Raw genomic sequence first — 15,240 nt, 5'->3', positions numbered from 1 at the left:
TTTTGCGACAAGTCAAGCTTTGTAGATAGTAACACTACCATCAGCGTCCATCTTCCTCTTAAAGATCCATTTATTCTCTATGGCTTGCCGATCATCGGGCAAGTCAACCAAAGTCCACACTTTCTTCTCATACATGGATCCTATCTCATATTTCATGGCCTCAAGCCATTTATCGGAATCTGGGCTCATCATCGCTTCCTCATAGTTCGTAGGTTCGTCATGGTCTAGTAACATGACTTCCAGAATAGGATTACCGTACCACTCTGCTGCGGAACATGCTTTGGTTGACCTATGAGGTTCGGTAGTATCTTGATCTAAAGTTTCATGATCATTATCATTAGCTTCCTCTCTAGTTGGTGTAGGCATCACTGGAACTGATTTCTGTGATGAACTACTTTCCAATTAGAGAGAAGGTACAATTACCTCATCAAGTTCCGCTTTCCTCCCACTCACTTCTTTCGAGAGAAACTCCTTCTCTAGAAAGGATCCATTCTTAGCAACAAAGATCTTGCCTTCGGATCTGTGATAGAAGGTGTACCCAACAGTTTCTGTTGGGTATCCTATGAAGACGCACTTCTCCGATTTGGGTTCGAGCTTACCAGGCTGAAGCTTTTTCACATAAGCATCGCAACCCCAAACTTTAAGAAACGACAGCTTTGGTTTCTTGCCAAACCACAGTTCATACGGTGTCATCTCAACGGATTTAGACGGTGCCCTATTTAAAGTGAATGCAGCTGTCTCTAATGCATAACCCCAAAATGACAGTGGTAAATCGGTAAGAGACATCATAGATCGCACCATATCTAATAAAGTACGGTTACGACGTTCGGACACACCATTACGCTGTGGTGTTCCAGGTGGCGTGAGTTGTGAAACTATTCCACATTGTTTTAAATGAAGGTCAAACTCGTAACTCAAATATTCGCATCCGTGATCAGATCATAGAAACATTATTTTCTTGCTACGATGATTCTCCACTTCCCTCTGAAATTCTTTGAACTTTTCAAATGTTTCAGACTTGTGTTTCATTAAGTAGATATACCCATATCTGCTGAAATCATCTTTGAAGGTTAGAAAATAACGATACCTGCCGCGAGTCTCAACACTTATCGGACTGCATACATCGGTATGTATTATTTCCAATAAATCATTAGCTCGCTCCATTCTTCTGGAGAACGGAGTTTTAGTCATCTTGCCCATGAGGCATGGTTTGCAAGTATCAAATGATTCATAATCAAGTGATTCCAAAAGCCCTTCTATATGGAGTTTCTTCATGCGCTTTACACCAATATGACCTAAACGGTAGTGCCACAAGTATGTTGCACTATCATTATCAACTTTGCATCTTTTGGCATCAATATTATGAATATGTGTATCACTACGATCGAGATTCAGTAAACCATTAACATTGGGTGCATGACCATAGAAGGTTTTATTCATGTAAACAGAACAACAATTATTCTCTGACTTAAATGAATAACCATATTGGAATAAAGATGATCCAATCATATTCATGCTCAACGCAAACACCAAATTACATTTATTTAGGTTCAACACTAATCCTGAAGGTAGAGGGAGTGTGCGATGGTGATCGTATCAACCTTGGAATCACTTCCTACACACATCTTCACCTCATCCTTAACTAGTCTCTCTTCATTCTGCAACTCCCGTTTCGAGTTACTAATCTTAGCAACTGAACCGGTATTGAATACCCAGGGGTTGCTATGAACACTAGTAAAGTACACATGAATAACATGTATATCAAATATACATTTGTTCACTCTGCCATCCTTCTTATCCGCCAAGTATCTGCGGCATTTCCGCTTCCAGTGATCATTCCCTTTGCAGTAGAAGCACTCAGTTTTAGGCTTGGGTCCAGCTTTGGGCTTCTTCCCGAGAGTGGCAACTTGCTTGCCATTCTTCTTGAAGTTCCCTCTCTTTCCCTTTTGCCTTTTTCTTGAAACTAGTGGTCTTGTTAACCATCAACATTTGATGCTCCTTTTTGATTTCTACCTTCGCTGATTTCAGCAACACGAAAAGCTCGGGAATCGTTTTCGTCATCCCTTGCATATTATAGTTCATCACAAAGTTCTAGTAACTTGGTGATAGTGACTAGAGAACTTTGTCAATCACTATCTTAACTGGAAGATTAACTCCCACTTGATTCAAGTGATTGTAGCACCCAGACATTCTGAGCACATGCTCACTAGCTAAGCTATTCTCCTCCATCTTGTAGGTAAAGTACTTGTCAGAGGTCACATACCTCTTGACATGGGCATGAGTTTGAAATACTAATTTCAACTCTTGGAACATCTCATGTGCTCTGTGGCATTCAAAACGTTTTTGAAGTCTTGGTTCTAAGCCATGAAGCATGGTGCACTAAACTATTAAGTAGTTATCATACCGAGCTTGCCAGACGTTCATAACGTCTGCATATGCTCCTGCAATAGGTCTGTCACCTAGCGGTGCATCAAGGACACAATTCTTCTATGCAGAAATGAGGATAATCCTCAGATCACGGACCCAGTCCGCATCAATGCTACTATCATCTTTCAACTTAGTTTTCTCTAGGAAAATATAAAAAATAAAACAGGGGAGCTATACGCGAGCTATTGATCTACAACATAGATATGTTAATACTATCAGGACCAAGTTCATGATAAATAAAGTTCAATTAATCATATTACTTAAGAACTCCCACTTAGATTGACATCCCTCCAGTCATTTAAATGATACGTGATCCAAATCAACTAAACCATGTCTGATCATCACATGAGATGGAGTAGTCTTCAATGGTGAACATCTCTATGTTGATCATATATACTATATGATTCACGTTCGACCTTTCGGTCTCCAGTATTCCGAGGTTGTGTTTGTACATGCTAGGCTCGTCAAGTTTAACCCAAGTATTCTGCATGTGCAAAACAGTCTTGCACCCATTGTATCTGAACGTAGAGCTTATCACACCCGATCATCACGTGGTGTCTCAGCGCGACGAACTGTCGCAATGGTGCATACTCAGGGAGAACACTTATACCTTGAAACTTTAGTGAGGGATCATCTTATAATGCTACCGTTGTACTTAGCAAAATAAGATGCATAAAAGATAAACATCATATGCAATCAAAATATGTGACATGATATGGCCATCATCATCTTGTGCCTTTGATCTCAATCTCCAAAGCACCGCCATGATCTTCATCGTCACCGGCTTGACACCTTGATCTCCACCATAGCGTCGTGGTCATCTCGCCAACTATTGCTTCTACAACTATCGCTAACGCATAGTGATAAAGTAAAGCAATTACATGGCATTTGCATTTCATACAATAAAGCGACAACCATAAGGCTCCTGCCAGTTGCCGATAACTTTTACAAAACATGATCATCTCATACAATAATGTACATCACATCATGTCTTGACCATATCATATCACAACATGCGCTACAAAAACAAGTTACACGTCCTCTACTTTGTTGTTGCAAGTTTTACGTGGCTACTACAGGCTTCTAGCAAGAACCGTTCTTATTTACGCATCAAAACCACAATGGTGATTTATCAAGTTTGCCGTTTTAAACTTCAACAAGGACCGGCTGCACTCAAATTCGATTCAACTAAAGTTGGAGAAATAGACACCCGCCAGCCACCTTTATGCAAAACTAGTTGCATGTCTATCGGTGGAACCGGTCTCATGAACATGGTCATTTAAGGTTGGTCCGGGCCGCTTCATCCAACAATACCGCCGAATCAAAATAAGACGTTGGTGGTAAGCAGTATGACAATCACCGCCCACAACTCTTTGTGTTATACTTGTGCATATCATCTACACATAGACCTGGCTCGGATGCCACTGTTGGGAAACGTAGCATGCAATTTCAAAATTTTCATATGCTCATGCAAGATCTATCTAGGCGATGCATAGTAACGAGAGGGGGAGTGTGTGTCAACATACCCTCGTAGAACGAAAGTGGAATCGTTTGACAACGCGGTTGATGTAGTCGAACTTCTTCTCGTTCCGACCGATCAAGCACCGAACGTACGACACCTCCGAGTTCTGCACACGTTCAGCTCTATACCGTCCCTCAAACTCTTGATCCAGCAAAGTGTCGAGGGAGATTTTCATCAGCACGATGGCGTGGTGATGGTGATGGTGATGTGATCCGCGTAGGGCTTCGCCTAAGCACTATGTGGATATGACCAGAGGTGTAAGCTATGGAGGGGGGCACCGCACACGGCTAGGAATCAATCTTGTGTGTTCTAGCGGTCCCCCCCTCCTCATATGTATAGGTTGGAGGGGAGGGGAGGCAGCCAAGGGGGCGCCCCAAGTAGGAGGAATCCTACTTGGGCGCCTCGGCCTCCCCCCTTCCATATTCATCCGGGGGGGAGGAAGGAGGAGGGAGGAGAGAACGGAGGGGGAGGCCGAATTGCTCCCCTTCCTTTCTCTCTTCCCCTCTTTCCTCCCCCCTTATTTCGGCCTCCATGGGGCGCACCAGCCCCCTAGGGGCTGGTCAGTCCCCTTCTTGGCCCATTAGGCCCATGTTATTGCCCGGGGGATGCCTAGAACCCCTTCCAGTGACTCGATATGTACTCGGTACCCCCGGAACACTTCCGGTGTCCGAATATCATTGTCCAATATATGAATCTTTACCTCTCGACCATTTCGAGACTCCTTGTCATGTCCGTGATCTCATCCGGGACTCCAAACAATATTCGGTCATCAAACCACATAACTCATATAATACGAAATCATCATCGAACGTTAAGCGTGCGGACCCTACGGGTTCAAGAACTATGTAGACATGACCGGGACACCTCTCCGGTCAATAACCAATAGCGGAACCTAGATGCTCATGTTGGTTCCCACATATTCTAGGATGATCTTTATCGGTCGTACCGTAATGAAAACATACGTTATTCCCTTTGTCATCGGTATGTTACTTGCCCGAGATTCGATCATCGGTATGTTCATACCTAGTTCAATCTCGTTACCGGCAAGTCTCTTTACTCGTTCTGTAATACATCATCCCGCAACTAACTCATTAGTCACATTTCTTGCAATGCTTATTATGATGTGCATTACCGAGAGGGCCCAGAGATACCTCTCCGATACTTGGAGTGACAAATCCTAATCTCGATCTATGCCAACCCAACAAACACCTTCGGAGATACCTATAGAGAATCTTTATAATCACCCAGTTACGTTGTGACGTTTGATAGCACACAAGGTATTCCTCCGGTATCCGGGAGTTGCATAATCTCATAGTCAAAGGAATATGTATATGACATGAAGAAAGCAATAGCAATAAAAATGAATGATCAATATGCTAAGCTAACGGATGGGTCTTGTCCATCACATCATTCTTCTAATGATGTGATCCAGTTCATAAAATGACAACACATGTCTATGGTTATGAAACTTAACCATCTTTGATTAACGAGCTAGTCTAGTAGAGGCTTACTAGGGAAACGGTGTTTTGTCTATGTATCCACACATGTACCAAGTTTCCGGTTAGTACAATTCTAGCATGAATAATAAACATTTATCATGACATAAGGAAATATAAAATAACAACTTTATTATTGCCTCTAGGGCATATTTCCTTCAAGTTCAGGATTGTGGGCCTGTCGGGCCAGTGCCATCCATGATGAGGTGGTGCTCGTCCCGGCTCGTCACATAACGACCCGGAGTGCAAAGGGCGATGTGCCCAAGACCACGGAGTGCTTAGGATGTATACTGGCGGGGACCTTTCTATGGAGCCTAGGGAGGACTACGACATGTTGATCTTCCAAGGCCGGGCATGACCTAGGAAAGTGTGTTCGGCCAGAGTAGTCAAGCTTGTTGGGTAATCTGGTGCACCCCTGCAGGGAAGTTGTCTATTCGAATAGCCGTGTCCACGGTAACGGACGCACAAAGTTGTATCGAGATCTATTACACCTAGAAATGGATACTTGAGACATGAGATGGATATGATGGCTCCGGGATTTCTTTCTCGCAGGGAGTCGAGGAAGGATCTCTAGTCGTTAATGCTACAACATGCTTGTTAATCAATATGCTATTATGTACTCTTCTGAATGCTGCAAGATGCTTGAAGATGCTAGTCTTTGATAGGCTAGGCTTTCTCTTCTCCTCTTGCATTCTGCAGTTCGGTACACAGATACAGCCCATTCCTTTGATACGGATGCATACTTATAGTATAGATCTGTTATCAGTCTTGCCAGTACTTTGGATGAGTACTCACGGTTGCTTTGCTATCTCCTTTTCCCCTATACCCGGTTGTTGCGATCAGATGGTGGATCCCAGGAGCCAGATGCCACCGCAGATGGCTACTACTGCCCCGACGGAGCCTACTACTACATTGATACTGCCGACAACTAGGAGTAGTTAGGAGGTCCCAGGCAGGAGGCCTTGCCTTTTCGATCGTTGTTGTTTTTTTGCTGGCCTTCTTAAGGCAGTCATGTTTAACTTATGTCTGAACTCAGATATTGTTGCTTCCGCTGGCTCTTGTGCTTTCGAGCTTTTCTATTCAAGCCCTCGAGGCCCCTGACTTGTAATATGAATCGTATTATTTTAATTTATGTCTAGAGTTGTGTTGTGATATCTTCCCATGAGTCCATGGTCTTAATCGTACGCATTTGCGTGTGATTAGTATACTATTGGATCGGGGGGCATCACAAGTATTTTCACAGAAATGTCATAAAATATATGGATACATTTTTTGTGAGAAAAAATATGTCATTACCTGAACAGTGTTCCAGTGTTACAATAAGACCAGAGCGGATTGATATGATTAATAAAAATATTAATTTTATCAGTTTTATATACTCCAACAATGAAGAAACAATTAAAAATACATCAAGCTTTTTTTTCTTTCTTTTCTTAGCATAGACAAGAAGGTTGTTTCACAAGAGAGAGAAAGTGAGAGAAGAAGAAAACACGTTCTCCTTTTGCTGTCAGGCCATTGTCATCACTACTCACACCAAACAGAACAAGCGGCCCGAGTCCACTTGAGGCCAGAAGCCGGCCAAACGGAGCAAGGCGCCCGCCCATTAGCCGCTCCACTCAAAAAGCAAATTCAAATGCCGCTACTAAAAGCGTGAAATCACTAATTAAGGGTACCCCTTGCAAGGTCAATTCCACCTTCTCTGGTGCTGACAAATGGCGCACTACATGTGTGCCACTTTGTCGCAACCTGAGAGTTTTCATTTTTTTCATAGATTCGTTTTATTATTTGTTGATTATGCAACTTTTATTGTTGCTATGTATATCCCACCTAAGTTTACTTATCAATTAAAGAGAACTTTTTTCCTTTGATTTGAGGCATTACTTTTGAGATGATCCACATTTATATAGAAAAGGAGTAGATTATATTGTTAAGCGTTGTATACCTCAACATAAGGAGCAAGAGATACTAAGGGAGTGTCACTCTAGTACTTATGGGAGGCACCAGGCTGGAGATAGAAAAATGCATACAAGGTCTTACAATCTAGTTTTTATTGTTCAACTCTTTTTAAAAATGCTCGTAAGTCTATTCTCTCTTGTGATACATGTCAAAGAATTGATAATATTAGTAGACATCAGGAAATGTCAATGAACTATTTTCTTGTTATTGAACATTTTGATGCCTGAGCTTTAATTATATGGAACATTTTCCAACCTCACATGGTTACACTCATATTCTAGTTGTTGTTGATTATGTCCCTAAGTGGGCAGAAGACATTTCAACTAAAAGTTTTGATCATAAACTTCTATTAAAATGCTTAAAGAGGTTATGTTTTTTTATGTTTGGAAGTCCTAGATATCTTATGGCTGATTGTGGTTCATATATTATTCATGATACTGTTATAAAAGGTCTTGCTAAGTATCAGTAAACCGTAGAGTAGCATCACCATATCATACCAGTCTAGTGGAAAGATTGACTTACCTAATAGAGAAATCAAATTAATTTTGCAAAAGACTGTCAATAGGTCGATGAAGGATTGATGTAAGAAACTTGATGATGCACTTTAGACTTATAGAACTGCTTATAAGAATCCCCTGGGCATGTCACCATATAAAATGGTTTATGGTAAAGCTTGACATTGACCTATTGAGTTAGAACATAAAGCTTATTGGGTTGTTAAGCAACTCAATTATGATTTTAAACTTGCTAATGAAAAGAGGTTGCTTGACATGAGCGCTCTAGATGGATGGAGGAATGAAGCCTATGAGAATGGTAATATGTTTTAAAAAGTTAGAATGTATCATGGTAGGGGAATTTAGAAAGGTGAATTTAAGATTGGTGCTAAAGTTCTCTTGTACAAGTCTTATTTTAGATATTTTGCAGGTAAGCTTCTTTCCAAATGGGAGGGCCGTTAATCGTCAAAGATGTTTACCCGTTTGGACCTATCAAGATCAACAACGACGAGGGGACCAAACCGAGAGTTGTAAATGGTCAAAGACTTAATCATTATATTGCCGATAACCCCCTCGAGGCGAAAGCCGATGCTATACAGGTAATAACATTGGGAGACTTCATAAAAAAAATTCTGGAATGCTTCAAAAATCCCGTGTCCTCGAGAATGCCTTGAGCCCTATAAGTAAAACCGTTGGTTTGTCCTTAGTATAATTAATGATTGAGCCACTTGTTGCACCGTTGCACTTTTGTTAATATTTACTTTCTTGCGATTACTTGCTTTCAAACAAACCATCAGACAATTTTTGCATCTTTTATAGTGAACTCTTGCTAGTTTTTGTTAACCAATTCCTTCTGCTCCTAGCTGGGTTCAACACTCGTATTGAAAAAGCAATGATAGATTCCGTATACTTGTGGGTTATCAGGAAGACGGGCCATGGTTAGTTTTTATTTATCAAAGGAACCCACATGCCCCCATTTTCATTTAAGAAAATAGTCTTCTACTAGTAAGAAGCATCTTCTTCCATACACCCCAAGACATACAACCAGCCTACACCATAGGTGCTGACATAACTAGGGGAGATACAGACCCTCTCTCACACTCAGCAACTACAAACCTACAGAAGCATAACCACACGTTGTTGAATTCAACTCAAAGTAGAGACTTTATATTACGAGGAGAAAATTGTGGAATAATGTTTTTTTAGAAAAGGAGGAATACCCCGGCCTCTGCATCTGGACGATGCATACGGTCAATTTATTAATTATTAACACAAAACCTTACAAAGTCGTACAACAGTAAAACCAAAGCCACCATCTCAGCAACCTCTGTCGCTACTCCTATCTAACTGATGAAGGGGCGCTGATGGTCTAGGCCTAATACCAAACAGACCTCGCAGCCAAACCTAACATCTAAGACCTGAGGTCCCAACCAGGACGCCTGCCGGGTATGGGCACCCACCAGTCCGGTGTGCTCCTCAACCAGGACGCCTGCCGGGTATGAGACCGCCGTAGCCACCTGCCACATATCCATCTTCAGAGCTGTACTGTTGCATCCGCCTTGCCCGGTCTCGCTGCCGCTCACGCCACCACGACGCCAGACAGCGTCGACCTCCTACGCGTGTCCGTCACCACACATTTGACGCCAAGCCGTCGCCAAGAATATATAGAAAGAAACACCACTCCACCGAAAGGGAGGCAGCACACCCCCACCCCTCACCTGCAGACCCTCCCATCTGATCCCAATGTCCTTGGCGCCGCCTCCAGGAAGGTTATGGTGCACGGGGCACCGCCGACGCCTGATCCGCATCGGATCTTGGGCTTTCACCCGGACATGGGTCGGAGTGGAGAGATAGTGCCCTCAGCAGCGCCCCCAAGGAGGAAAGCGGCGCCAAAAGGCGGCGTCGCCGCTGCCGGCCAGCCAAGGCGGCCAAGGTTTCCCTCGGACACCGATCTGCTCCACCAGAATACACCAGAGGTGGATCCGGCAAGATCCAAACCGAACCGGGACTGAGAAGGGATGCATGGAAGGGAGGGGGCAATACCTCCATATCTGGCACGCCTGCGGCTCACCGTCCTCACGGCCGAACCCTCAGGCACGCCGCACGCCATGCCAGCAGGGGCCGCCGCCCCTGGATCCGATGGCCTCCGCGAAGAAGGAGCGCCGAAGACCCCGCCGCCACCTTCCCCGGCGCCCGCGCGGGCTTTCCCGGCGGTCGTCTCCGGTGACGGCGAGGGAAAACCCTAGACTCCCCCGAGTCGCCCTAGGGGCGACGCGAGGGACGGGACGAGGGACGAGGGACAGGACCGCGGTCGTCCTAGACGGGTTGCTGATGTTTGCTCAAATGACGTCACTAGCAGGCACACATATCCTCTTGACATAGGTCCCCAACTATGCCCTTTCCTGAAGACTTCACTCATCGGGCGAGGTTAGTTTGTACATTAGAGACATAAATAAAAGTCAAGGTTGTGGTAGAATAAAGCCCTCAATTGCAGGGCACGGCCTACTTTCTTCAGAGAGAAAATCATCACAATTAGAATTAGGTGACCCAATCCTTTACTAGTGAAATTAGACGATGAAGAGAAAATCAAATAAATTTACAGTGTCGTTGGAGAATTACAATATATCATCGACATTCACTATCGACAAGCAACAACACTATGAAAGCAGCTAGCTCATCCTTGCACTTCGCAAGAAGGACCCAGTCCTGGTGATCTCTCGTAGTGGCTTGTTGGTAAACCGGATGAGGTTGTAAGCCCATGCACCAGCAACCGCGCCACTAACAGGACCGACGATATACACCCAGATGCCGGTGTAGCGGCCAGCGACCATCGCCGGACCGATGGTTCTTGCAGGGTTCATGGATGCTCCTGATATGGGCCTGCACATCACAGCCGTGTCCGCAAATTTTTTAATCTCTTAATATAGTAAAATGACAAAATTTAATCTGGGATATTTTACTAGGAAATTCATCGATCTCATGAAACACAATGGTAGACAACAACAAAATATAGAAAAATTTCAACCGCTTCTATATACACAAACTAATGCTTAGGTTGTTTCTCCAAATGTTGATATTATTAGTAGATTTGTCATGGAAACTGCTTCCATATCATTGTTTTAAAATATTTATAGCAAAAAAAAATGATTTTTACCTACTATCCAGTGTCAACGCTTATCTGATTTCAGAAAAGAAAAACTCTTATCACCATGTACTTTAATTTTATTCCTACACAGGGACGTAGCCAGGCCACAGACTTTACAGAAGCCATGGCCTGGGGTATGGCAGCAACTCCATTTGCTGACCGTAGCTACCATGGTTACTGTTCACTACTGTAGCTCGAAGTTGGCCTGGGGCATCAATAACTCCTGGCTAGGCAACCGTTCCGACGTATACTAGTTTTTCTAAGAAAAAACAATCTACATGGCACCCCCACTTGTTAGGTCATGTGGTAGCTAACCCGGCCAACACATGGATCCCACGCCACGCAAATATTTAAAAATAATCACATGAATTATCTTAAATAAAAGACACATACCTCCATTGTTTTCAAATTAATTTTACTTTGTTCACAAAATTTATAGGTAATAATTCAAATTGTGCACTCTATGATTTTCTAATTCTAGATTGTAATTTATGATCATGTAATGCAACTTAAAGATCCTTTAATCGTACTTCCACATTGCAATTTCGAATAGTTTCAGTGTTGTTTGACCTAATAAAATCCAGTTTTTCGTACGCACTCATATGAACAGTAAGTGGTATGTAAACCGCGTTGATTGTGTAAAAAAACTCACTAAAATTTTACCACACCAATGTACAGATAACAGACGTACAATAGCAGGCTAACCTACTCTGCGGCAATTATCTAGTTTTACGTCACATTGAGATTCCAAATAGTTTCAGTGTTGTTTGACATGGCATCTGAGTTGTCCGCCACATGGACATGCCATCTGGGACGCCATGCTGCTTTGTGGTGGAGTTTTTGAAACGGGTAAGGGTATGTACAATCGTTATAAGATAGTCTTATTTTAAGTCTTGCATGCAATTAGAGATGACAAAAAAAATGTCTACAATGGGTCATCTCTTAACCTTATCTTTAATAACTAGCTATTTCTAAAATCACGATGAGACATATTGTGCTAAGAGATCAAAAGAAGGCAAGCATTTTCTTATGATTTCTTTCTACTTCATCTCATCATATATCCTACGTGGCACTTTTAAGATAGCACAATTGTACATGCCCTAAACCATGACCATGCAACAAATCGCAAGTTTGTTGTCCAAATACTCCGGAGGGAGTAGTATTCTGTGGTAAATCAGTTACCTGTTCACACTACGAGATAACTAAGTCTAAAAGCGACATGTGTAAGAAAGGAACCCATCAACACGTTTCAATCAAAAGACGGCTTTGTTGACAACCAAAGTCCAAAATGGCGAGTAAAATAGAGTTAATGTAGCAGTTATCTTGGAATACCCGGCAAAGAGCACGTTTAGTAGCACAGTAGCTCCAACGGCCAGACCGGCGAGCTCACCAATCTGCAAGAGAGGGAGAAAATGGTCGGAAACAATTAGTTGAGTACTCCCTCTGTAAACTAATATAAGAGCGTTTAGATCACTACTTTAGTATTCTAAACGCTCTTATATTAGTTTACAGAGGGAGTAGATGGGAAATACCCCTTGTTTCCTGGGTATATATACACCTAGAAATTAGAAGAAAAAAATTACAGAAAAGTCAAAAAAGTGTAGAAGTTTTTTTTAGAATAAACTTGACGTTCTTTTGCACCAATATGTAAATTTCCGCCAACCAAAACCTAACGTTGACTTCAGGGGGAAAACAATTTTTTTGGTCAAATTGGTGTATATATAGTGTCTTGTATATAGCAGTAAAAAAAAATTGCCCAGTAGTCAACGCTGGGTTTTGGTTGATGAAAAATTACATACTGGTGTAAAAGAGATTCAAGTTTATTTAAAAAATACTTCTGAACTTTTTTACTTTCCTTGTAAAAAAAAATTCTCAATTCCTGAGTGTTTTTTTTTTGACAACTCAATTCCTGAGTGTATATACACCTAGGACCCAACGTCCACGCTCTTGAGTAGATAGCGATGTTTCCGTATCTTTTATTATTGACTGTAAATTTTTGTTGATAGCTTACCAAGCTGATCATTTGATGTGTCCGTATCTTTAAGCTCGGTAATTTCGGCACCATCTTCAGTAGCCTGAGGTGTGTGGTGGTGTGAATGTGTGCGTGTGTGCGGCTGCGTTATAACCGGTCTTTTTCAAAAATTAGTTAAGTGTAGAAAACTAAATTAATGGCTAAGACAAGGATTGTGATCTCACAGTACTCCTCCAGTTTACTTACGGCTCTGTTGTCGGTGGCGACTCCGGAGATGACGAACATGAGGTAGAAGGTGATGATGAACTCCAGCACCAGCGACTGGACGTCCGACCCGGACGGCACGGTCCCGAAGAAGTGCTCCGGCTCGCTCCCGAACAGCAGCCGCAGCGTGAGGCTCGCCGCCGTGGACCCGGTCACCTGCGCCGCCGCGTAGGCCGGGACCTGAATCCAGGGGAAGCGGCCGCAGGTGGCGAAGGCGAGCGTGACGGCGGGGTTGAGGTGCGCCCCGGAGATGTGGCCGACGGAGTAGACCATGACCATGACGGCCAGGCCCCAGGTGATGCAGACGCCCGGGAACGTCACCGTGCCGGCCGTCCTCTGGTTCACGGCCACCGCCGCGCAGCCGGCGAAGATGAGGAGGTAGGTCCCCATGATCTCGGCGAGGACCTGCGCCCATGGTCCAAGAATGTCGCGGTCAGGTCAATCGCTTGCTTGCTTGCTTGCTTGTCCAAGTTGCCCAGAGACTCGTAATGATGGGATAGCTACTGCTGGTGGTGTTATGACTTATGACCCAATTGCTTGCAAGTATAATGCGAAGACTGAGCACAACCGGCCAGCAGGCGACATTTTCAAAGGCAAAGAAATACTCATTTGGAATTTTCCTCTAGCCGAAACAATATAGTATTGTTGCGTTTGGATTGTTATCGGCTCATCACGTGTACCTTGCAGACGAAAGTTGTCATCTTTGTCCACTTGTTTGACTCTTCTATCCAGTGTTTGAACTCTGCCCTGTTTCTCTCCTACCTGAACTACGGCCTCCACGGGTGGGTGTGAACAAGTGCAACTACCTTGTGCTGGATGGATAATCATCAATCATGCATGCCCGAATCACGTAAGGATTCTCAGGCACGAAACAAGAATAAAACTTCGTGGATGAAGGATAATCTAGTAGTAGTTGCGTATGCAAACTTACACACCTTCTGCACGAATTGGACGGAGATCATGGGCTGATTGGCCGTGCTGCTGAGAGCTTGCTCTGAATCCTCGCACCCTGCTGGTTGATTCGCTCCTCCTCTTCCTTCCTCCAGAGCTCCAGTGTGGTCTTGCTCTTGCGGTTGCAGGCCATTGGCTCCATGCTCTCCTCCTGCCATGCGCGCGCCGCCTTCCGCTATCCCCCTCCCTCCCTCACTCCCTCTCTCTGTTTAGCCGACTGTCTATCTGCTCTGCTTTGCTCTCTATCTCTATCTCTTGTTTGGATCTGCGTGCTGATCAGTACGCTTGTGCTATTTATGGGTTCCAGGCTTCAATGCTACAGCTAGATAGCGAGGTCCATGTGTCCTCCTAGCAAATGTTATCTTGTGATTTCTTGGGTTGACCACCGGATCACGAATCCTCCTAAAGTCCGGAAACGGTAGCTATGCATAGGAAGTTTCTTTGAAGACTGCCTATGGATTTATTTATTTTTAACCTCACCAAAACACGCAAAAATTCCTCTAGTTGAGAACGTGAGGTCCTATTAGAATGTTACCTTGTGATCTTTTTGCATGAAAGATGCTTCCGTGCGTGAGGTTCGGGCCAAATTTCAGCTCGTTTATACATCTGAATAACTCTTGACAAAAAGATAAATTTGGGGTCTATGAAATAGTCATGTACTGTTTGGACCTTTTTTTCGTGAGAGCAATTCTCATTCCAAACGAGCTGAAATTTTGTGTGTTAGCTTAGCACTTGATCATTTAGTTTGTTGCTATTGCTTTTTTCATGACTTATACATGTTCCTATCACTATGAGATTATGCAACTCCCCTTTACTGGAGGAACACTTTGTGGGCCACAAAACGTCACAACGTAACTAGGTGATTATAAAGATGCTCTACAGGTGTCTCCGAAGGTACTTGTTGGGTTGGCGTATTTCGAGATTAGGATTTGTCACTCCGATTGTCGGAGAGGTATCTCTGGGTCCACTCGGTAATGCACATCACTATAAGCCTTGCAAGCATTGCAACTAAT

General features: G+C 43.5%; 1 protein-coding gene across 1 annotated transcript; it reads right to left on the bottom strand.

Annotated features, from left to right (window-relative positions):
* Positions 1-10,405: 10,405 nt before the first annotated feature.
* Positions 10,406-14,501, bottom strand: LOC123104682 (aquaporin NIP1-3). Its single transcript, XM_044526562.1, has 4 exons — positions 14,212-14,501; positions 13,259-13,681; positions 12,373-12,434; positions 10,406-10,775 (listed from the first exon to the last, which is right to left on the bottom strand). Exons 1-4 carry the CDS (start codon positions 14,383-14,385, stop codon positions 10,565-10,567), a joined length of 870 nt encoding a protein of 289 aa, XP_044382497.1. The 5' UTR covers positions 14,386-14,501; the 3' UTR covers positions 10,406-10,564.
* Positions 14,502-15,240: the final 739 nt, after the last annotated feature.

Source organism: Triticum aestivum, chromosome 5A (assembly GCF_018294505.1).
Source record: "Triticum aestivum cultivar Chinese Spring chromosome 5A, IWGSC CS RefSeq v2.1, whole genome shotgun sequence".
NCBI lineage: Eukaryota > Viridiplantae > Streptophyta > Magnoliopsida > Poales > Poaceae > Triticum > Triticum aestivum.
The sequence above is the reverse complement of the archived record's forward strand: the minus strand, read 5'-3'. Positions and strand labels throughout refer to the sequence as shown.